We start from the raw sequence: 25,440 nt of genomic DNA on the forward strand, positions 1-25,440 counted from the left end.
ATCAAGTGTTTTGATTCTTTCAGCTGTTTTTTTTTTTTTTTAATCAGTCCTCTGTAAATCTGAATCCTACCAATTCTCTCGTCACTCGTCTGCTGTCATGAATGTCATGAATACATTTCTTGTATCAGTGGAGAATACTGTAATTGAAGTAGTACAATGGAGAAAACATTGTAATGTTTTTAGGAAGTGACCTCTGAGCTTTATGTAACTTTTTGGTAAGTTCTTTTGTCTTTGACTTCTTGGAGCAGTCTTGTACTTGTTGCAAGAACTGTCCCTATCTTTTGGATTTTACATTAGTTATCTAGTCCTGTGTAACAAATTACACCAAAATTTAGTAGATTAAAACATTTAACAAACATTTATCATCTCACAGTATCTGTGGGTCAGGAATCCAGGAACAGCTTAAACTTTGCTGGGGGAGTTATGGCTCAAGACCTCCCATGAGGTTAGACTCAAGCTGTCAGCCAACTTGAAGGCTTAACTCAGGGAAGATGTGCTTCCACCGTCACCTCCATGGTGGTTAGCAGATTTCAGTTCCTTGCTGACTATTGGCCAGATCTTCAGTCTGTCACCATATAAGGCTCTCCCTACTCTCACGACATGGCCACTGGCTTTCCCCCATAAGAGTGATATGTGAAAGGGAAAGACAGAGAGAGTCTAGAACAGAAGCTATAATCTGATGTAGTCATCACTTCTCCCACATTCTGTTGGTCACACAGACCAACTCTGGTACAATGAGAGACGGCACCACACAGGCATGTGAAACCTAGGAAGTGGGGATTGCTGGGGGTCATCTTGAAGACTAGCTCTCACAGATTCTTTTTTTTCTTTATTTTAAAGAAGGCTTTTATACATCTCATGTCTGTTAATACAGCCCCCATTTCTGAGAGTTGAGATAGTTTGTTCAGAGTTCTAAAGAAAACCTGTGGTTTGGTTGTTAATAGAGAGTGGGAATTTCTGTGCTGCAGAAACAGTTAAGAGTAGCTGTGTTACTCTGCTAGGTGGGCCTTTGGGGGGAGAAGAGCTTAATAAGACTCGCAGGCAAATGAGTGGTTCTTTAGCAACAATTGAAACAGCCTGTTTTGTCAGCTTTCAGTGTGGATTTTGTTGATGTTCTTATTTGTTTTCTTTGGGGACATAAAAACATTGTTAGCTGTTTTTAGTGAAGCAAGGATAATTGAGTAGTTTGCTGTCACTTGGTTCCAGTCACATGTAAACGTCCTCAAATGTCTGAACCTGAATCCCGTATCTTCTTTTCTGGCTGGTGTTAGAACAAAAAAGAGAGAATAGTTTGGGTGTGTGCCTCTGAACCTGAAAACTGTGCACCAGACGCTTTGGCTGTTTATTTTAGATTGTTGTAATACTGAGAAGTCAGATTTTTCATTTCTGAGGAGATGCCTGTGTCTGATGGGTAAGAGGTCTTTGAGCACCTTGTAACAGGTCCCAGTTTTAGTATTTATGGACACTGGATTTAAATTGGCCCTACCTTTTCCTAATCCTGAAGTTACACAACTTTGAATATTTCTTCTTATTACAGAATTTACCAATTTAAACAGCTATAGCAATTTAGCAGCCATCACAGTCTAAGAAACTTCTCTGTCAGAAGGATTTTTCCAAGCCAACAGTGAAGTCTGTGCCATTGAATCATGGCACATGCCATGCCGTTGATCATGATCCATGCATCATACTTGAGCTGATTTCTTATCTGAGATCCAGGTCGCATAAACAGGGCTTAGAAGTTTTAATTCAGCTTTGCATTTCAGTATGTAAAGCCTTTCTTCACCTGTTCTTGCTTATCTTTCCTTTGATTGTGTTAGGGCTCAGGACAAATAAAATTTTTTAATAGTCAAAGGAACTAAGGTTAACTGTGGAGGAAGATGGACTAAAGAGAGAGTATTAGTCCCAAGGCACCTGGCTTGCTGGTTCTAAAGCTTTGGAGATTTGTAGGGTTCTGTTACAGCTAACTGGGTTTTACAAACCAAGATTACAAAAAAAAAAAAAAAGAAAAAGAAAAATGAAATCTAGAGAATAAGAGTTTGTATGCTTAATACTTTGCATTTGTAGGGATATTAGGCAGCACGTTGTGTCCCAACATGTAAAATCAAGTGATATTTTAATGCTGAAATGAAAATATCATGTTGGCATGTAGTGCCAGTGTCATGATGATATATTAATATTTTTTTGACATTTACGCTAATTTATTCATTGTTCCCTCATCAATATTGGCCTGGTTTAAGAAAGATTTGTTTGCCTATGTAGACTGGAAGGAAGTGGCAATGAAGGAAAAACCCTACTTACGTATGATAGGAGACAAAATATTTGTTATTTAAACTCTATTTTGGGACAGGAAAATCAAATATTGTCAACAAATTAAAAAGCCATTGTTTCATTTAATGAATCATATAGGAAGATGTCATGGCCTTTAAGTGTCATTGTCTCATGTGATCAAAACCACCCTTTTAAGTTGCAAGATATTAATAACAATAGCATTTTTTTTTTAATATTACACATGGCCTCTGCATTTTAACTGATAATCTAAAGTTTCCCAAGACTATTTTTTGAATCTCTAATACAGGAAATGAGATTTATTCATGCACAAAACCTTCTTGGAGACAGTGGTCTGTGCTTCTTTGTCTGGTACAAAGTTAAGACCCTGTGTCTTGGACCCTTGTATAGTATCTCATTCAGTCAGTGATTCAGCTAGCATTTACTGTATGCCAGGTTCTAGATTGGTTCCTGGGAAGCAGATGAAGGAAAACTCCTCTAATGAATATATTTAATCCATTGGAGGAAGTAGATATATAAAAAATAATTTTTAGATGTGAGATGTTTCAAGCATTGTGCCAGTGTTTAAAGTGCTAATAGGGGCGGTGCCTGGGCGGCTCAGTCGATTAAGCATCTGACACTGGCTCAGGTCATGATATCGCAGTTCATGAGTTTGATACCCACGTTGGGCTCTGTGCTGATAGCTCAGAGCCTAGAGTCTGCTTCAGAATCTGACTCCCTCTCTCTCTGCCCCTCACCCACTCATGCTCTGTCTCTCAAAAATAAATAAGTGTTAAAAAAAAGTTTTTAAAAAAGTGCTATGAGGCACTGAATTGATCATTGAAAGCTTTGTTATAGATATTGTAGCTTTTTGAAATTGCTTTTAGTAAGTTGAGACAAAATGGTCGTTTGCTCACATCTCAGAATTAATTGGAATGGATAAATAGATGGGAAAATATGTTTTCCAGATATTCTATTTTAATATTCTTTGTTTTCATGAACAGATAACTACTTCTAAAATTGAGAAATGGTTCACAATCATAATTTCCATCAATATCTCAGTATTTACTATGTAGAAATGTTTAGTAGGTGAATTTGAAAGAAAATGTATTTGGTCATGTTAAGGTTGTGATCATCATCCCCAAAGTAATGAATTAAATACTGGCAGAAAGGATGTTAAAGATTTTGTTGCTAGCATAAGGGTTTTTCTGGGCATTTGAACCACGGATTTCTCCATTAGAACTAATTCCTTTAAAAAAAAAAAAAAAAAAAAAAAAAAGATTGAAAATATGCAGGCACAAATGCCTTGGCAGCCCCAGTCAGTAACTTGAATCTCAGTTGCATTTAGCACACTTCCTCTGGCTGGGAGCATGGTTTTCTGGAAAAGATTAACCTGAAACTGACAGCACAAATTATACAGTTGGAAATATTCAGGTTTTTCTGATTTGTTTTTAAGATACTTTGTTTTCCCCTTTCTGCCTTCCCAAGAGAAAGCTCTCAGAAGCATTGTGTCCATGGTCAGTTTAGCTATGAGGCACATACTTGTACTGTCTTGTAAGAAATGACAAAGCCGGTTATAATCTCAGCATCTCATCTCACTTTTTAAAGCAGACTCAGTTAAAAAAACAAAACAAAACTTAGTTGTTTTTATAACTGCAACCATACAAATCTTTCTCTTTAGGCCTAAATGCAGTCTGGATCCATATATACATACCCATACTAAAGAGTTGAGATATAAACAGTATTCCCCTTCATTGGTTCGTGGGCAACCTGTCTGCTAACTAGCTGTTGACACACCTAGTAACACACCTCCTGCACCCATGCACACAAATAACAGTTCAAATGAATTTCATTTTGCTCCTGCTTCAGAATTCAGGAGCCCAGCATGATTGTAATAATATTATTTATTACATAATTAATCTTCACTAATTAAAAATGTTTATGTTTACCCCAGAAAGTCAGCATTAAGAACAGTAATCTTTTGGCAGATCAAAGTAATCATTGTTTTGGTGATTTGTCATTCGTCCAGAGATTTTACAAAGATTTATTTCAACAGGCATAACTAAAGAGCTGTATTGTGTAAGGCTCTGTGATGAGTTGGTATGGCAAGATTAGAGCTCATCTAGGCTGACTCTCCTTCTGCAGATAAAGAACATAGGGCCCAGTTTCTTAGACAAGGTTTTGCTCCATAACTGTCAAATTATGGTCTGGGTGCTGTTCACTCCCTTCAGCCTAAAAGGTGTTCCAGAATAGTGGGAACTACAATGAGAAAGGTGATTTGGGGGGTACCTGGGTGGCTTAGTCGGTTGAGCGTCCAACTTCAGCTCAGGTCATGATCTCACAGTTTGTTAGTTTGAGCCCTACGTCAGGCTCTGTGCTGACAGCTCAGAGCCTGGAGTCGGCTTCAAATTCTGTGTCTCACTCTCTCTCTGCCCCTCCCCCACTTGTGCTCTGCCTCTCTCTCTCAAAAAATAAATACATGTAAAAAAAAAATTTTTTTTAAGTGGTTTGGCATCTATTGTGGTTGATCTTGAACACAACTTCTAGAAGTTAGGAATTTGCTTAATTTGTGATGTAGGCCAGTAAAGATGAGGAAACGTGGAAGTGATGTAATCACAGCAATGATTTAGAAAGATTCATTTGCAAGTAGTGAAGAACATGAATACAGGCATACATTGGAGATATTGAGGGCTTAGGTCCAGAACACCACATAAAGTGAATCAAGTGAATTTTTTTGGTTTCCCAGTACTTATAAAAGTTATATTTACACTATCCTGTAGTCTGTTAAGTATGCATTATGTCAAAAAAAATAATATACATACCTTAATTTAAAAATATTTTATTACTAAAAATGTTAATCATCATCCGAGCTTTCAGTGAATCTTAATCATAATTTTTGCTGGTGAAAGATCTTACCTCGATGATGATGGCTGCTGACTGTTCAGGGTGGTGGCTGCTGAAGGTTTAGGGTAGCTGTGGCAATTTCTTAAGACAGCAATGAAATTTGCCACATCGACTGTTCCTTTCACTAATGATTTCTCTGCAGCATGTGGTGCTGTTTGGTAGCATTTACCCACAGTAGAACTTCTTTCAAAATTGGGAGCCTGTCCTCTCAAACCCTGCTGCTGCTTTATCAACTAAATTCATGTAATATTCTGAATCCTCTGTTGTCATTCAAGAATCTTCACCACATCTTCATCAGGAGTAGATTCCATTTGAAGAAACTCCTTTCTTTGCTCATCCTTAAGAAGCAACTTCTCATCCCTTAAAGTTTTATCATGAGATTGCACCAATTCAGTCCCATTTCTAGGCTCCACTTCTAATTCTAGTTCTCTTACCCTTTACACATCTGCAGATACTTCCACTAATGAAATCTTGAACCCCTCAAAGTCACTTGTGAGGATTGGAATCAACTTCTTCCAAACTCCTATACATGTTGATATTTTGACCTCTTCCCATGAATCACAAATGTTCTTAATACCATCCATAATGGATTTTCAGTTTTTCCAGATTTTCAGTTTACTTTTCTCAGATCCATCAGAGGAATCTCTATCTATGGCAGCTATAATCTCACAAAAATGTATTTCTTAAATAAGACTCAGAAATCAAAATTATTCCTTGATCCATGAGCTGCAGAATGAATATTGTTTTAGCATACATGAGAACAACATTAATCTCCTACATCTTCATCAGAGGTCTTGTGTGACCAGGTGCATTGTCAATGAGCAGCAGTATTTGGAGAGGAATCTTTTTTTTCTGAGCAGTGGATCTTAACAGGGGCCTTAATATGTTCAGTAAGCCATGTTGTAAATAGATGTGCTGTCATCCAGGCTTTGTGGTTCTATTTGTAGAACACAGTCAAAGTAGATTTAGCATAATTCTTAAGGGCCCTAGGATTTTTGGAGTGGTAGCTGAGCATTGACTTCAACTTAAAGTTACCAGCTGCAGAGAGTCATCTGTCCTTTGAAGCTCTGAAGGTATGGACTTTTCCTCTCTAGCAGTAAAAGTCCTAGATGGCATCTTCTTCCAATAGAAAGCTGTTTCATCTGCATTGAAAATCTGTTTTTACTGTAGCCATCTTCATTAATTATCTTAGTTAGATCTTCTGGATAACCTGCTATAGCTTCTCCATCAGCACTGCTGCTTCTCCTTTTACTGTTATGTTATAAAGATGGCTTTGTTCCTTAAACCTCATGAACCAACTTCTCCCTGCTTCAGACTTTTCTTCTGAAGCTTCCTCCCCTCTCTCAGCCTGCACAGAATTAAAGAGACTTAGAGCCTTGGCTCTGGGGGAATGTGCGCTTCAGGGAATTGGGTGCCTGGTTTGATCTTCTCTCCAGACCACTCAAACATTCTCCATATCAGCAGTAAGGCTGTTTAACTTTCTTATCATTCATGTGTTCCCTGGAGTATCACTTTAAATTTCCTTCAGGAACTGTTCCTTGGCATTTACAACTTGGCTGTTTGGCCAAGAGGGCCGACTTTCAGCCTTTCTTGGCTTTAGACATGCCTCCCTCACTAAGCCTAATCATTGTTACCTTTTGACTTAAAGTGTATGTGTGTCTCTTCCTTTCACTTGAACACTTAGAGGCCATTGTAAGGTTATTGATTAGCTTAATTTCAGTATTGCTGTGTCTCAGGGAACAGGAAGGTCCAAGGAGAGGGAGAAAGATGGGAATGGCTGTCAGTAGAGCAGTCGGAACACACATAACATTTACCGATTAAATTTGCCCTCTTATATGGATGTGATTTGTGGTGCCTCAAAACAATTACAATAGTAACAGCAAAGATCACTGATCACAGACCACCATATAATAATGATGAAAAAGTTTAAAATGCTGTGAGAATTGCTGAAAGGTGGCACAGAGACAAAGTGCTCAAATGCTTTAGGGAAAATGGTGCTAACAGACTTGCTCTAGGCAGGGTTTACAGGCCAGTAAGTGTCAGAGTCAAGATTCTAACCTAGGCTAAACTTAGTGGCTACACTGTGCTTTCATTATTCCTATATATTCTATGTCCATTGTCCCTATAACAACTATTTGAAGTGTAGATACGATTTCTCTCATTTCAGATGGGGAAGTGGAAGCTTAAGATGATAAGGGAAATGAACAATCTGAACAGGAAATTAAGAAAGCAGTTCTGTTTACGGTAGCAAATGGAAATGAAAACTACGATGAAATATCACCTCACACCTGTCAGAATGACTGAAATCAAAAACACAGAAGCAACAGTGTTGGCAAGGATGTGGATGGAGAAAAAGGAACCCTCTTGCACTGTTGGTGGGAATGCAAGCTGCTATAGAGGAAAATAGTATGAAAGTTCCTCAAAAAGTTAAAAATAGAACTACCCTACAATCCAGTAATTGCACTATTGGGTATTTACCCAGAAAATACAAAAACAGTAATTCAAAGGGGTACATGTACCCCTTTGTTTATTGCAGCATTATTTACAGTAGCCAAACTATGAAAGCAGCCCAAATGTCCATTGATTCATGATTGGATACAGATGTTGCGGTGTATACGCGCGTGCGCACGCACACACACACACACACACACAATGGAGTATTATTCGGCCATAAAAAGAATGAGATTTTGTGATTTACAACAACATGTTTGCTAGGTGAAATAAGAGAAAGATAAATACCATATGATTTCACTCATAGGCAGAATTTAAGAAATAAAACAAGCAAAGGAAGAAAACAAAAGACAAACCAAGAAACAGACTTTTAACTATAGAGAACAAACTGTTGGTTGTACTAGAGGGGAGGTATGGGCAGAGATGGGAGAAATAGGGGATGGGTATTAAAGATTATACTTACCTGATGAGAAAAAACAAAATGAAAAAGCAAATTCCATTTACAATGGCATCTAATAGAATTAAACGCTTAAGAATAAATCTCATCAAGGAGGTAAAAGATACCAAACATTGCTGGAAAGAAATTTTAAAAGGCCTAAGTAAATGGAAGTATGGATAGAAAGACTTAACATTGTTAAGATCTACCGTTTCAATGCCGTCTACAGATTCAGTACAGTCTCTTCTGGAACTTCAAGTCTTTTTCAGAGAAATGGGAAAATCGATCTTCAGTTCATTAGGAATTGCCGTGGGCCCCAGCTACCCAAAGCAATCTTGAAAAAGATCAAAATGGAGGACTCACACCTCCTGACTTTGAATCTTCTATTAAGCCACATTAATTAAGACAGTATGGTACTGGCATAAGGACAGACATATAGATCAGTAGAATAGAATAGAGAGCACAGAAATAAAGGCTCACATATATGGTCAATTGATTTTTATCAGGGATACCGAGACCATTCAATAAGGAAAGTCTTTTTAACAAATAGTGCTGGGAAAATGATATCCACAAGCAAAAGAATGAAGTTGGGCCCTTACAAAACAAATACATAAATACAAAATTAATACAAAATTAAAATAAATATGGAAATTAACTAAAATTTGATCGATGACCTAAATTTAAGAGCTTAAGTTATAAAACTCTTAAATGAAACATTGGGGAAAATCTTCATGACATTAGATTTTGCAGTGATATGGATAGGACACTAAAAGACACAATAAAATAAAAAAAGAAAACGGAAGAAAATATTTGCAAATCATATATCTGATTACGGATTGATATCCAGAAATGTATAAAGAACTCCTACAACTTTAACCAACAAAAGCAACCCAATTCAAAAATGACCAAAGGACTTGAATAGACATTTCAAAGAAGATAGGCAGATGGCCAATAAGCACATGGAAAGATGTTCAACATCACTAGTCAGTAGATCAGTGCAGATGAAAACCATAATGAAATACTGCTTCCTGCCTATAAGAAAAAAAAGGAAAATAAAAAGCATTGGTAAAGATGTGGAGAAATTAGAACCTTCATGCATTGTTGGAAGGAGCATAAAATGGTGTAGTTGCTGTGGAAAACCGTTCATCAGTCCCTCAAAAAGTTAAACATGGAACCACCATATATCCCAGAAATTCCACTTCTAGGTGTATATCCAAAAGGGTGTGGTACACAGGGACTCAGACAGATACCAGTGTTCTTGGCAGCATTATTCACAATAGCCAAAAGACGCAAACAACTCAGTTGTCCATCAGCAGATGACTGGATAAGCAAAATGTGGTGGATACATACAGTGGGAAAAAAGGATGAAAATTTGATGCTACAACATAACTAGGCCTGGAAAACCTTGTGCTAAATGAAATAAGCCAGACACAGAATGGCAGATATTCTATGATTCCATGTAATGAGCTACCTACGATAGGCACATTCATAGAGACAGAAAAGTAGAATAGAAGGGAGGGAGAATGGGGAGATATTATTTAATGGCCACAGAGTTTATACAGAGATGATGAAGTAGTTTTGGGTATACATGGTGGTGACGGTTATATCAGCATTGCAAATGTATTTAGTTCCACTGAATTGTATACTTGTGGATGGTTAAAATCCATATTATGTGATACACATTTTACCATAATAAAAAGTTTTGAAAAGGTTAAGGGAATTTCCCAAAGTCCTAGAGCTTACCAGGTGGAAAGACCTGGACCACAAACCCAGGCTTTCTTGACTCCAAGGCGTCTTGGAGGTAAGGAAAGTGGGTTGTACCTCTACTGTATATTTCCAAGGATCTACCCAAAGGGAAGAATACTGAAAATGGGATGTTTCATGTTTTTGTACCTAAAGCGATTTGGTGTATCTGTATATCTGTCTGAGGCCCTAAGATCTTTTTAATCGAAAAATATTAGCTACTCAAAATGGGTAAGAGTTGTCTGCTGGGAAGATCTGTTACTCTTTTCTTAATAACAAAATCATCACTATCATATAAATATAAAATGATGCATCAAAAGATTTTCATTAACTTATTAATTAGACATGTTACAGTTGGTTCAGTGGAGATCCAGAAAGTACACACGTATGTACATAGGCAGTCAGGAATGCTGAAATGTGCAAAACTAGCGCCTTGAGAAAGGGCGAGGATCCACTGTACCTGTACATGACAAAGTTCACTTCCGTTTCTATGGACGAGCATCATTTGCATTACTTTCTGGTTACTATAGCATACAGAATTGAAAAATAGCTTAAAAGCAGTAAAACACAGACCAGCTGGAAGAATACACTGGACAGGATACACAGCAATCTCTTTCCACTAATTTCCAAGTCTTTCATAGGTTGTTGTTTTTTTTTTCTTTTATGAAACTCATAAAAGAGAATCCTTGTCTGTAATACCACTTAGGTTGATTATTTCCAGTTAGGAAAAAAATAATCTAATCTCTAAATTTACCACCAGGTTGCCTTGTTTTGTCAAGGAGCTCTTGAACTTTAGGTGGTTTTTCTAGACTGGACCAAAAAGGTGACCTTGGCCAGGAGCCAGGAATCCTGGTACTGTCTGTGATTTGCTATGCACTTAAGGTCTCAGTTTCCTTGAGTATAAAATGGAGAGCTGAGCCAGATCTTTGACTTTCTGCCTGGCCTTTGAAATTTTATATATCATGGTTTTATCCTATGCTTCTTGAATTCCTGATTCTTCCTGAATTCTGCTAATCTTCAGAGTGAGACCCACACATTTTCAGGAAACTATTTCCCATGGACATTGTATTAATATGACAGAAACAGGTAATATTCATTTCTTTGAAGAAGTAACCCTGTGTTTTGGGTCCTGGGGATTCTGCTACATGCCATTCTTCCCTCCTCCAACCCTACCCCACCAGCATTAAAAACCCACTCTTTGTGAAAATGAACACTTCTTCCATAATCGAGATGAAACGGTTCCTACTATCACTGTGCCAGAAAATGTAGCTTTTGAACTCATGAGCTGGCACTTGAGATTGTAGTACATACTTGAAGTTAAGCAGGATATAGAGAATAAGTGATAACTAAAATGTTCTGTCTGCAATAGAGATGATTGTAGAAAACCTACGGCTGTCTGTGGTTTGTTCGATTTTCATTTCCCCCACATTCTGGGGAACTGTTGATGTTAGTAGCCTGTTTTGTGTTCCTGGTCTCTGCTACTTTCCATTGGTTGGATCACCTTTCAAGAGACACTATTTGCCACAAGATTTATTCAGAAAATAAGAAACTTTTTTTTTTTAACACAAAGCTACTGGTGTTTCCAGAGGTATGATAGCCCTCTACTCTTCCTCCTTACCTCCCCTCTTAATGTCTTCCTCTCTCCTTCCTTCCCACAGTGATTCTTGGGCTCTTGGGCCTGCTTTCATTGAAGTCATGCTCCTCTGAGAGAGGAAAAGTGGGTGGAAAGAAACACTCAATCGTGTCCCAGGGACAGCTGCTCAGGAAAGCCTAATCCTTTCTCATGAGACATTTGTAGCTATAGAATATCCTTTCCTAATAACCGTGTGACATCAACTCCAGAGCCCGGCTTAGCCCCCACTGCACTCTTGCTTTGCCAGCAGCCATCACCACAGCACATGTCTGTTTGTTGTACTGCACGGGGGCCGCTGTTGAGCAGAGCGAGTGCATTTCCCGCCATGCCCCAGAGTGCTCCTCCCTTATCTCTTGCCTTCATGCTGTGAAACTCTTGGTTATTCCCTGACCATCCTGGCTGTGTCCTAAATTAGACTGTTAAAACAGGCTGATAACATGGATGAAAGAAGAGCTTGGAGACATCTCTGAGCAGAGTAGATCAACAAGAAGAACTTCAGGTCCCTCCCACTTTTAGAACAACTTTATTTAGTAATAGTCATATATGTTATAGCACAGAGAAGAATCTTGAGTTTTGATATCTTTTTCTTTTTTCTTACATATGTTAAATTTATGTGATTCCCAGCTGTCCTGTGACTGTGGTCAAAGCCCTATCTCTGGGGCCCTGGGTGGAATTAGGTTGCATTTTGTCTTCTGCTAACAAAAGTGGCTGGAGTAAGACCTGCGAGTCTTAGCAGAGTCTGTGTAAAATATTTCTCCCAACTATATAATTCACTTCCTCCCATTTATACATATTTGGCTTTAAACATTGCTATATTCTCCCAGCGACTCTGTGAGGGTTACTATAATTATTAGGGTTTTACAGATTAGAGAAACCAGATACAAAGAGGTAAAGTAACGTTTTTCAAGGCCAACTAGGAAGTCAGAGCCAGGATTGGAGATTTTTATTGACCATTTCATCATGTAATCTTAATCTCATAACTCAGGGAATAAATTTAACATTTTGGACTGAATCATGTCATTTGTTCTCATGTATATTATTTTATTTTATTTTTTAGTGTTTATTTTTGAGAGAGAGAGACAGAGACAGCGTGAGCAGGGGGAAGGCAGAGAGAGAGGTAGACACAGAATCCAAAGCAGGCTCCAGGCTCTGAGCTGTCAGGACATAGCCTGACATGGGGCTCAAACCCACGAACCATGAGATCATGACCTGAGCCGAAGTCAGATGCTTAACTTACTGAGCCACGCTGGTGCCCCAATTTTTTTATTTTAATGTTTATTTTTGAGAGAGTGAGTGAGTGAGCAGGGGACGGCAGAGAGAGAGATACAGAATCTGAAGTAGGCTCCAGGCTCTGAACTGTCAGCACAGAGCCTGACAGGTATATTTATATTATGTTACATTGGTAAAAAATTGTGCCTTGTGAAAGTGGATACCCTCCTCTTTCCTCAAATTGACATTGTTTCAAAACAATTTTCTCATGTTACTTAAAAACACTTGGGATACAATTTTAATGACTGTATAGTATTTTATTGGATAGATGTTCCACAGTTTACTTAACCATGTTCCCAATTTGAGTATTTATATTGGATCTAATTATAGCCAGTGCTGCCACAGGTAGGTTTGTTGTCTAAACTGTTGCCTACACAACACTTGTCTGCACCTCTGATTATGACCTTAAGGATAGGTTTCTGCAAAATTGGACCACTAGGTCTGAGAGTAGGGATGTCTGGGAGGCTTTCAGTGTATTGATAAATGGCTTTTCTGAAAGATTGAATCACTTTTTATATTTCCATAAGCTCGGTGTTTGGGAAGACCTCTTCACTTTCTTTAACACTGATCTTTGTCATTTTTTAAACTTCTGTGCTCATTAGTTTAATTTGGTAGCCAGCAAATGGTATCTTGCTTTTATAATTTACATTTCTTTGCTGCTTGGCGAAACCGTCCTCTTTCATGTGACTGTTGGCCATTTGTTAGGAAGCGCTCATGGGACAGGGCACGCAACAGAGGTTAAACTTTTTTTTATTGTTGCTGTTTGCCTTGCCTTAAAAAGCCCACCTTGCTTGGGGCAAGGCTGGTAGTGAACTGTTGGGACCCTGCCACAGTCTTCTCTTGGTACTAATCCCCCTGGCGGGAGCAGGGAAGGGGACATGACACTAGAGCTGAGTGCTTGAAAGCTCATGCATAGGACACAGGGCTTTCATCTATAACCCAGGCTTCATGCCTTCAATGGCGTCTTTGTTGAGATGATGTTTTGCCTGTTTGTTTTAATGAGGAATAGAAGTGTGAGTTCTCTGAATTTTCAGTAGTTCCTTACTCTCACTTTGCAGTACATGTAGATCCTAGTGGATGACTCTTAAAATCCAGTGCTGGCCTATCATTCCTGATTAGCCAGTACCATCTTTTTGGTTTGAGTTTTAGTTCTCTAGGCTTGCGTTCTAATGGTGGAGCATTTTCAAGCACAGATTAGTTCTAAGTGTATTGAATGCTTCATAACACAGTTGCTGTTCCTAAAGCCTGAAATAAATTGTCATCTTTTATCTTACGAGGCCTAGTTGTGTTAGAAATATCTCTCCCCATCGCCACTCCCTCCATGCTCCAAGCCCTGAGTTCACTACCCCACTTGGAAAGGGATTGGATGTCCTGAAGCATTGGTTACGTAATTGTGGATTGGCTTTCACCCATCCAGTATGACTTCCTCTTGTGATCGTGAATTCCAGGCTGGCAGCAGTAATTAGATCTCAGGAAAGCCCATCCAGCGGCACACCAGGCAAGAGGGCCTCGCAGCCTCTTTCTGTGTGTCGGCTGAAGTTTCAGAACCCTTCATTTTTAGGGTACAGCAGTAACCTTACACAGGTGATGCTTTTCTTTCTGTGCATTAATTTTAAGCAGCAACACCTGCTTTCTGTGCTGCTTTGAGATCTAATGGAGCTCATCTGGCCATTGGAGTACCTTCCCGCCCTCGTCACTGATACTGCTCAGACAGGCTGCACACGGAGCAGCAGGCAGAAAACCTCCCATTTCCACAAGCTGCTGAGTAACCCAGTGATCACTGCAGTTAGTGAGACAGAAAAGTGCTGTGAGAAGTTGTGAAGACCAGGGAAGACTTCCTAGAATCCAAACTTTGAAAGATGAAATGACATTATGAAGAAATGACTATAAGAATAGATGTAACTCCAGACTTGGTGTAAGGTACAACACGTGCACTTCACTTTGTGATCTACAGAGGATTTTCTCCTAAATTCTGTAGAGATAGGTAGCTCAAGGTTTAATGCTGGGCCTACGGTCTGACAGCCAGCAAGTGGCAGAAAAGCTGAGCTCTTGTCTGCTTTCTGTCCTGTATCTCTCGTGACTCAGTCTTGAAGAGGAGCCCTCGTAGGGCCCTGCAGAAGAGCAGACCGAGAGAGCCATTCACCGTGAAGGTCATAGCAAGGTTGTTCTGCACGGGACTCATTTAGGAACATCCTAGGATGTCTCCAGTTATCATTAGAGTCTAAAATTAGGGTCTAATATTGTTAAACATACTCAGGAATCACTTTTGGAAGGAAAGGAGACAGTTCTTTTAACTTCATGAGATATGAGAGTGGAAGAATCATAACAAAAATAAAATAGACAGTGGTGACTTTATAATGACTGTTTGTTGTGTGTTACTACATACAGTAATCATTTCCAGAAAGATGCCTTAAAACATTTCATGAGATAGTACAAGAACTGGAAGAATTATGTATGGCAAAGCTAAAAGAAAAGCAAAACTAGAAATGAGGATGAATACAGTCAAATATTATATACACTTTTTTAATGTTTTATTTATTTTTGAGAGAGAGGGAGAGAGTGCCGGCTGGGAGGGGCAGAGAGGCGAGTGGACAGAGGATCCAAAGCCGGCTCCACACTGACAGCAGCAAGCCCAATGCGGGGTTCAAACTCCAGAGCTGTGAGATCATGACCTGAGCCGAAGTTGGACACTTAACCAACTGATCTACCCAGGCGCCCCTCATACATTTTTTAAACATCTATTCATTTTAGGTTTCTGGCTACAGACTTAAGTAACATTTTTCTTCCCTCAAACTGGAATTACAGAGACCAGTAGAAAGTGGTCTGATAGGTCAGTTGGCTCTTGCTCCTTGTTTGTCTAGGCTCACACCAAAATGAGTCTGTACTCTGACAAGTTGTTAGCAACCAAGGCTCTTAGGCAGGTAAAGGAAATAGTCCTTCATTATAGGGATTTCAGACCAGACTTCATATTTTCTTACCCTAGCACTGCCATGATGTTTGTTTTATTGGAAAATGATAATCTTGGAGTTGAACTATGTGTTTACAAAAAGAAGCATTGCTTATACTGGGATCTGTCATTTCCAAGTTCATGCTGCCTATCAGGAAATGGGACACCTGATGGAACTCCTCTGAAGAGGGAATTGGAAACTTTGTGTCCCATTGATCTAACGAAATTATACAAAATAATCTATTGCATTTGGCCTTTCAGTGTTTGTTTTCTAAAGTTGAACAGAGCCAGGCATTGTTCCTGGCTTAAGAATATAATGGTTAAAAAGAAGACAGGCGGGGTTGTGCCCTCCTGGAGCTTACATGGAGTGCGAGGGGTAGAGGACAAACAGGTTTGAATAAATGAACAAGACAGCACATTACATCACCTTCAAGGGGCTCTTGAAAGACTGATTCTCTGCCTGAGTTCTACAGATCACAAGGTGAATTTTTGTGCCTGAATAAATACATAAAGGTGACTGATCTGTTAAAGTCTACTTTGCTTCTGTTTGATACATACTGCTAATGAATTTGCAAAGCTGCCAATCTCTGAGAATTTCTAAATACATTTTTCTCTCTTAGGTTGTAAAGAACACATCTTAGAAGATGCAAAACCTGAATCTATCAATGACACTACGGACTTAGCCCTACCACCCGAAATGCCGATTTTGATTGATTTCCATGCTCTGAAAGACATCCTTGGGCCCCCAATGTATGAAATGGAGGTGATCATTCTCATTTCCTTTGTTGATACCCACCAATTTATTCTGATAGTTGCTTCATGGATTGGGAGAGAGGTAGAACCGGGTGGTTTGGGAGGCTGAATTTTGTCCACAGATTGGAAACTTATTTTCTCTATGGTAGTGAATTTTAGTGCTTTATGTGATAATAAGGCTTTTTTAGAGAGCCAGGGACCTTGTCCATATGCTCTTCTGGAAACTCGATCTGAGCTCATTCTCTGCCCTCTAGTTCCATTTTATGAACAGTGTCTGACTTTCCTCCTTAGAAATTCTATATTCCTATTAATTCCTAATTAAGGATTTTTTTGTGTGTGCTATCAAAGGCTTGGGAGACAAAGGTAGGCAAACAGACTAGTACAGAATATCTGAAAACATGAGCCTAACGTTAGCTTCAGACCCAGATGGTATCTTTGTCCAGACCCAGATGGTATCTTTCAAATATCTGTCATTTCATTGTTAATAAGTTTTAAGTTTCTTTTAGGTCAGAGCCACGAGCCCTATTTCCATCTTTCTTCCTAACTGTCCCTCACAGCGGAGTGTCCAGTCAGAAAGGCCTGAGCCCTAAGACTGAGTTGAGGCAGCTGGATGGAGAGGTATTGAATCTATGCCTACTGAGGGATTTTAATACATTTCAGAGGATTCTTATGTGAGCTTAATTTATGGGTCAGTTACTAGAAAAGAATTTTATTATACTACTGAACATAGCATCTTTCTTCAGAAGCTTTACCATCACCTCCTCCTTTCAGTTTAAGGAAAAACAAGATTTTCAGGAGAATAAATCTGATAAATTATGCAGAAGATAATCTCTTCATCTGATTTTTAAAATCACGAGTAGATAAGGTTTTCCTCAAGTCTTAAAACTGAGGAAAGGAAAAATAGTCCCCAAACCCATCTTGTTTATCTGTTTAAACTCTGAGCTGCATTAAAGCTAATGAGCCTCTCTGTAAAACTCTGTTACAAGAATAGAAATTTGTACTCTCAACAGTAAATCTGGTCTTGAACAGTTGAATCAGAGGCAAATTGGGTATTTGAATTCTTCAGTTATCATGGATTTAAATTTTGAAATGTTTTAAGAAATGGAGCAAAACTTTCTTTGGTGGAGAAAGTGAACAAAACCTGCTTTTCTGTTCTGAGAGAATGCAGTTGCCTTGAGAGTAAAGATGCAAACAGGTTCTGACTCCTGCATTTCCAGTGGGCTTTTTTCTCTAAGCTTTCTGGAACAGTACGTTCCAGCAGTCCTTTGGGAATTTAAACTAGAGCAACAGATAAAAACAAAATATCAATATGTGTTTCTGTTGCATATACCCTTCTCTCCTGGCCATTTCTGCTATTAGGTTTGGAAGCATTGTTGACATTCTTGGAGCTTTGACCAAAAAAAAGAGGAAAAGAACAGAAATGAGAAATGTCACAAATACTGTTCAGCAGCTCTAGAGAAACTCATTTTATTTCCCCTTGGGCATCTGAGCACTTTCACCACATGAATCTGAAAGGTAGAGTCCAGTGGCCATTTTGCCTTTATAAATAGCATCTTAGAATGGTAGGTCTGGTACTTGGGAGTTTGGGACATTTCGTTCATCTTTTCCACACTTGAGAGACTTCACCCTGTAGCCTGGGGTTTCTGTCTGCTTCTAGTGGTCTGATGACCTTCAGCTCCAAACTTCTTAATCAGCCTTGCCTGAGCTTTTGCATCTCCAAGATTAAGATTTATGAAACATCTCTTTGTTGTCCCTGAGGGCCATGACTGTGCTGGGAGTCTTCCATTTTACACCAGGGAAGAAGTCTGAAGAGATCAAATGAGATTAAATCCATAAGGTACAAATGGCAAAGTCAGTATTCAGACTCCGACCAGCTGATGGCAAGTCTAGTATTCTTTCTGCTCTTCTTCAATACTGTGTCAGACCAAGCTAATTCCTGCCCTTCTCTGCTAAAAGAGAATGGCTTGAAGTATGGCAGTTCCAAAAAAAAACGCCATCTGCTCTACGTCAGATTTTTGTTTATATTCTTACCAAATGTAGTGCTGTGTTTTGGAATGGGAGAGGTTGGGATGGGTTTCTTGGCTACTTTTTGTGTATATCTGTTAGGTATCAGGCACCACAGAAGACCCTCTCACAAGTAAGACATCTTTGAATCCTCAGTTATGGCCTCTTTCCAAGAACAGATGAGGAAACAGGCTTAGAGTGTTTAAATAACTTGCAAGAAGACACATCTTTTGCCAGAACTGAGATTTGGTTCAGGCCTGACTCCAGAGGTGTGATCTGTCTCTCACGTGAGAGAGATGGAGCACCAGCACCTGGGCAGGCCTTGGTTCTCACAGGGGATTCACAGTGGCCAGTCTTTGTCGCTCTTCATGCACTCCCAGGTAAAAAGTCTGCAGAGACATTACACTAAGAATGTTGGAGTATGTGTAGAGGTGATCCCACAGTGTTATAAGGCACCTTTTTTGGTTTAAATGCCTATGTTTTCCATAAAGATAAAAGTCTAGGGTCTGTCATTTTCTTCTAGAGTTTCATTCGTTCAGTGAATAGTCATTAAGGCGCTGCTGGCAAATACGGTAGTGAACAGGCAGGATTCAGTCTCTCCTTTCATGATACTTTCATAGCAAAAATGAACAGGTTAACACATAATTCCAGGGTGAGGGTGGTGCTGTAAGGAAGGCACACAGGCAGGACTGACGTCAGGGCCACTGCTCCAGCACCATTGGAGGCTCATTTTATAGGTAGACTCGGGCTTGCTGGTGGATGATGGACAGGGAACAAAGGAAACAGTCATCAGGTGGGAGCAACAGGATCTTCGGATGGTGGTGCCATCTACTGAGGCGGGAAAGACAGGCATGGAGGGCAAGGGCTGGTGCTCCGTTGTGAACATGTTAAGTGTGAAATGTCCGAGGCACAGGAAAGGCGACGTGTGGACATGCAGGCCTGTCCCTCAGAGGAGAGGTCTAAGGTGGAGGTATAAATTAAAGAACTGTCAGAAAAGAGAGGATATTTAAAGTCCCAGAAATGTTGAGGTCACCAGAGGGAAAAGTGTACCTAGAAAAAAGCAAGTAGCCTCGGGGCAGGCCCTAAAGATGCCAACAGTTAGGGTCATGGAGAAGAAGAGGAGCCCTGGGGGGAAAGAAAAGTTTGGAAGTAACAGGCAGGTAAGAGGGAAATAGGTTTTATGCTGCCATGAAAACAAAGGAGCATGGCAAACAAACAAACCCTCATGAAGGAGGGGACATCCAAATGTGTTTGCTGTTTGTGTATTAGCTTTGACATGGAAGTCCATGACCTCGAAAGAGGCGGTCCACAGGGAGTGGTGGGCATGGTCGATTTGGGAGTGTGTTGGACAAAGAGTGGGAGGTGACAGGAAAGTGGATTAGTGTGTGGGCAACTCTTTTCAGAAGCTGTGAATGATTGCAGAGAAATGAGGTGGCTCAAAGGGAGTGTGGAGGCCACAAGAAGAATGTTTCCAAATGGAGCCCTGTTTGCTGATAACAGCGATCCCGTAGAGAGAGTAGGATGGATGTTGCTAGAGGGTTAGCAGGTACAGAGTCTTTGGGAAGGTGAGCTGGGGGTGGGACCGAGAGTGAAGGGCAGGAAATGGCATGTGTGTGATGAGGATCCCTTTGTGGGGGTAATGAGGAAAGGGGCACAAATAGTGAGTCCCTCACAAGAAAATGGTTATAATGTTGGAACACAGGTTCATTTGTCACACAAGGAGAGAACTGAAGCTAGGACAGAGCAAGTGTATGATGTGAAGGTGGCAGAAGCAATGGTCTCGAGGACAAGCGAACTAGAAGGAGAAGAAAACGATCAGGGATGGCAGGGTTAAAATTCAGATTTCAGAGGTGGTGTGGTATCTGTTAGTGATAAGGGCCCAGAGGAGAGTGGCTGAGTTACAGTGAGGAAACCGTTGTTGGAACTGGGGAGGTGTTCAGAGAACACAGAATCCAGGAAGCAGAAGAGCATCAGCTGTTTTCTGAGGACACCGTAGGTGATAGCCAGAGGTGGATGCTAGCACGACATAGATGATGGCAGGATGCGGGGTGGTGAGGAAGGAGAATAGTGTTTGAAAGCAGAAAATGGGGAGAAGGGAATGAATGTGGGAAAGCCAGCTGCAGTAAACAGGGGTTTAGGAGAAGGAAGGAGGAAGAAGGTCTGAGAGGAGCAGGGAGGCCTGTCCCTCACCTGGTGATGAGCCCAGCCTCCCCGAGTGTGATGTGTTCATCTGACACAGGGGGTAATTGTATGTATGTGTTTGGGTGGATTTTAGAATTTGGTGAGGTAATGTATATAAAACACCCACATAGTGCCTGGTACATGCTAAAAAAAACAATGCTAGTTCCTGCAACCACTGCACTCTGTAAAAACTAACAGGACCATCCCCAATCACCAAAAAAACACATATATTTTAAAAAGAAGGTTGTTTTTACTGTTTTTGTAGTCCTGATTTTATACCTGCAATTAATAGTCTTATACCGCCCCTAACTACTTACTCTCATCAAAGAGAATCTGCAAAAATATGTTACTACCAAAGGTGTGACCAACCTAAGAAACGAACAGTGAGGGAGAAAGTAAGATGGCACATTTTAACTAACAGTTAACATTCCTTTAGAATTCCCTACACAGGTGGGAAAATGAGTTCTGGGAACTTAGTCTAGATTTCAAACTTAGGGACAGTATCATAGTCACCTTTTCCAATACAAGGAAATTTCCTAGAGAAACAAGTTCAATTAAACGCACTTTTAAAAAGGAAAGGAAAGATCTCCCTGCACTGGAAGAAAAGGTGCGAAGGAGCAGGCATGGGTGCAGGTGTCGGCAGCAGCCTAGGCGGCCTGCATGCCATTGTGCTGACACGGGGCACGCTACTTTAGAGTCCTTCCTCAGAAGCACGGGCTGGGCCACATCGAGGTACAGAATCAAATCACAGCTATTTAATCTTATTTAATCTGGTCAGTTAGGAGATTGCCATTAATAACAGCTCAGTTGTAATTACTCTTACTGGTTACATGAATACCCTAGGGACGGGACAGGGAATGAGAATCCTACAATTTTCATTTGCACCCCAGTGAAAGCAGGAGAGGCCTCCACATCACTGGGTACATATCCTACCTGGCCAGTCTTGCAGTTGACTAAATATCTCTGGGGGGTGACAGTCTTAAACTCTCAGATTGTAAATGTAGTGACACAGAAGAACAGGTAAGCTCTAGTCTTTATGGTAAATTTAATTTTCAGCCTCAGAAAACTAGTCATCTGTGCCTTAAGTGTCTACGTTCTGTCCATCCTGCTAGTCCTGAGATTGTGTTAGATATCTGAATATTACTGACTCTGTTCATATTTTGTATTAAAGCCTCAGTATTGGCTTCCTGCAGTGGTGTACAAAAAGTCCGTATCTGAAGGTCATTTAAAAAATAATATTAAAGGAAAGAAGATAGACATGCAGATTTTTTAAAACATCTTGAATAGAATGCATCCAAAGGTGAATTCCAGGAGATTCCATCAGCTTATCTTTCAAACAGACAAAATCAGGTGCTAGAAATGGGCAGAGTGTAAACACTAATGAAATGCCCAAAAGAATCGCGGTGGTAAATTACTTCTCGGTTCCACAACATTTAAACATGCTGTTTACTACAGCACCAATGCTGCACACGCGGCCTGGCCCAGCGCCCACCACGGATGGGTTATGCCGAGAAAAGGCTATACTGACGGGCTCTGAAAGCAGCCAGCTCTCTGCAGTGTGGCATCAGGCCAGACGGGGGCTATTTAACATGGCTTTGAGAGCGGACAGTCATGGACCCCAGCCACTCTCCAAAGCAAACGGGATCTGACCTTCCCTTTTGTAAACGCAACGGAAACCAATTTACAAGGAGAAAAATCAAATATTCATGAACTGCAGGCTTAGGATCTCAATACAAAGACTTTAAAGAAGTTGGCAGATGGGTAGCTGCTGCGGTGACGGCCCTGCGGGAGCAGAAACGCTCTCTGAGTTCTGAGAGAAACCAGTCGACAGTGTGTCACTGCTTAACCATCCTGCACGTGGACCACCACCCTCTGGGGGCTCGGGTTGTGCATTCAGTGTGGTACTGAGTTTGCCCCTGGAAAGGAGGCCCCTGGAATTATCCAGTCGTTGACACCTGTTGGCCTCTCTGTTATGATAGCTTCCTGGCCCTTCTCTGCCCAGCAAACTCTTACTCATATTTTAAGACTCTGCTCAGCCTCTTCCATAACCTTGTCCCAGCTCCCAGACAGGGATTCCTGCCTCTTCAAGGCTCTGTAGATGAAAGCACTCGCTAGGTCTTCTGTCATCCTCTCTCGGTGCTGGAGTAGAATTGTGCCTTCATCTAATGTCCTCAAGTAGTCTGTCAGTTCTAAGAGGTATTCACTTTGATATCCTGCCCCTTCAGTCTGTAATGGAGCCTAGCTCAGGATGCTCTGTAAAGCACTGTTGAATGAATGTAAAACTCTTGATCCCTCTCATGAGGCTGCAGTAGTAAATAAGGTAATAAAGCTGTGAGCGTTTATCTGGGCTTGGAACAGTCACAAAGAATTGTACATATTTACTGTTTCAATCAATTATCACTCTTTCTGGTTAATCAAGGGGGATTAACAGTGGGAAATTGGCCATGATTAGTACTCAAGTGCTCCTTAAACACTCCTGTCCATTGAGCTGTTAAGACTGCAACCATTCATTAGGTTTTTCATTAAATATTTTCAATACTTCTTCAATCTGCATATTTAGATGATTGATTTACATGATTGCACAATTATTACAGAAGAAATTGATCATTTTTGTTGAACAAGATGTAGTTAACAGATCAGGATAATGGAAGCACAAAAATATACAGGTGGGAAATTGAATGACAGAAGTGAACTTGAGATGCTCGTGTTCCACTTTGACATCTGGGGGGGGGGGAAGCATTCTCCACTTCAAGCAGAGGCTCGTCTTGGCTAATATAACTGATGATTCCACAGACTACTAATGGAGTTAGAAAGTAATAGAAAAGTACTGATAAACATAGTTTTGAAATTATTGTGTCAAATCACTTTTTTTTTTTAATGTTTGTTTTTGAGGGAGAGAGAGAGAGAGCGTGAATGGGGGAGAGGCAGAGGGAGAGGGAGACACAGAACTCGAAGCAGGCTCCAGGCTCCAAGCTGCCAGCACAGAGCCCAGTGCGGGGCCCAAACTCAAGCCAGATTGTTAACCTGAGCCTAAGTTGGATGCTTAACCGACTGAGCCACCCAGGCGCCCCCATATCAATTCACTTTTTAAGGAGTGCTGTGAAATACAAATTATTGGGGTGCCTGGGTGGCTCAGTTGGTTAAGCGTCTGACTTCGGTTCAGGTCATGACTTCACGGTTGGAGCCCCATGTAGGGTTCTTTGCTGACAGCTCAGAGCCTGGGGCCTGCTTTGGATTCTGTGTCTCCTTCTCCCTCTGCTTCTCCCCTGCTCTCGCGCATGTGCTCTCTCGCTCTCTCTCTGTCTCAAAAATAAACATTTAAAAAATGTTCTTAATTAAAAAAATGAAAACAAATTGTTGTGTAAGAAGGGGTTAATAAAAGGAGCAGAAAAGGAGCACGTGTCTTACATTCACATTTACTTGCACTCCCATCATCTCTGAGGGAAAAATAGAAACCTGATGCTTGATTGTTACAGTTTCAGAACACATGCCCTCAAAAAGTGTGACTCCAGGTGCTCCTGCCTGGTTCAGTTGGTAGAGCATGCAATTTTTGATCTCGGGGTTGTTCGAGCCCAGTGTTGGGTGTAAAGAGTACTTAAAAAATAAAATCTTTAAAAAAAAAAAAAAAAGTATGATTCCAAGTCTAAGAATTAAAGATTCTTTACCTCTTCGATAACTGCTATTAGCTTTAAATCACAGAGGTGCTAGGTTTGCTGGTAATCAAGCCCGTCAGTTCTCCCGCCTGTGTTTTGTTAAGTCACAGATTTGTCATTTTCCCATCTTCAGGTTAACATGAGAACACTTACCATCAAGTCAGAATACAGTGCTTGTGGGCCTGTGTGATTCTGGTTTGGCCTTCTGTACTTACCTGCCCCCCATGCTTTCAATTAGCAATGCATCAGTTCCTCAACCCCAAGTACCAGGCCTCCCAGCAGATGGAGGGTATTGGAAAACTGGCTTGGTTTCTCAAAGTGACATAGTAATCAACAAGCACCTTACTCCTGACCCTTTGGGGACATTTTTGGTATTATTCTGACAAATGAGTTTTGAGGATTGAACTGTAAGAAAGGGATGGTTCTTGTTATGGCTAACAGAATTCTGCCAGATGGCTTTTTCTGTTAAATTAACACATGATTCAGTGCACTGAGGATAATTCTCTAGGATAAGTTCACTCTGCTCTAGAAAAGAGCCATGTGGTAAGACAGGAACCATGGGCAAATTCCCACCCAAGGTAGATTTCATGAAGGTATAGAGAAGTGGTTTGTATTAGAAAGAAAGCAAGCCTTGTGAACACTTTTCTAAATAGTTGCTTCTACATTTTTCTTAAATAGCACTGATCTTGGGGCGCGTGGGTGGCTCAGTCAGTTAAGCGTCCACCTTCAGCTCAGGTCATGATCTCCTGGTTTGTGGGTTTGAGTCCCACATCGGGCTCTGTGCTGACAGCTCGGAGCCTGGAGCCTGCTTCAGATTCTGTGTCTCCCTCTCTCTCTTCCCCTCCCCTGCTCGTGCTCTGTCTCAGTCTCTCAAAAATAAACAAACGTTAAACTTTTTTTAAATAACACTGATCTTTTGCATATTGATCTTTTTGTCTTTCTCCTCAAGTAAATCTAGAACAGGTTTACACAAATGCAAAGCGGAGAGAAGTGAAACCCAGTACACAGTATCGGCTCAACTAATACTATAGTTTGGACTTCCAAATCTCTCTAACTTATCAAATATGAAGTTAATTAGAATTAAATTTGTAAATATGAAACAAACTTTTAAAATAATGCTATACGGCTTACCACTAAATATAAGTGCCCAATAGCTTTCGTGAATGCCTCACATGATTTTGAAGTATTCTAAAGTCAAGAT

At 40.4% G+C, this 25,440-nt stretch overlaps 1 protein-coding gene across 1 annotated transcript in view; it reads left to right on the plus strand.

Annotated features, from left to right (window-relative positions):
* Nucleotides 1-25,440, plus strand: part of LONP2 (lon peptidase 2, peroxisomal) — a 102,654-nt gene that overhangs the window by 71,978 nt on the left and 5,236 nt on the right. Inside the window, exon 12 of the mRNA XM_019456016.2 lies at nt 16,269-16,411. Within this exon, the coding sequence (XP_019311561.1) occupies nt 16,269-16,411 (143 nt within the window). The remainder of the gene's footprint in view (nt 1-16,268; nt 16,412-25,440) is intronic.

The sequence above is a fragment of the Panthera pardus genome, unplaced genomic scaffold (genome assembly GCF_024362965.1).
Source record: "Panthera pardus isolate Hobbes unplaced genomic scaffold, ASM2436296v1 HiC_scaffold_18, whole genome shotgun sequence".
Classification (NCBI taxonomy): Eukaryota; Metazoa; Chordata; class Mammalia; order Carnivora; family Felidae; genus Panthera; species Panthera pardus.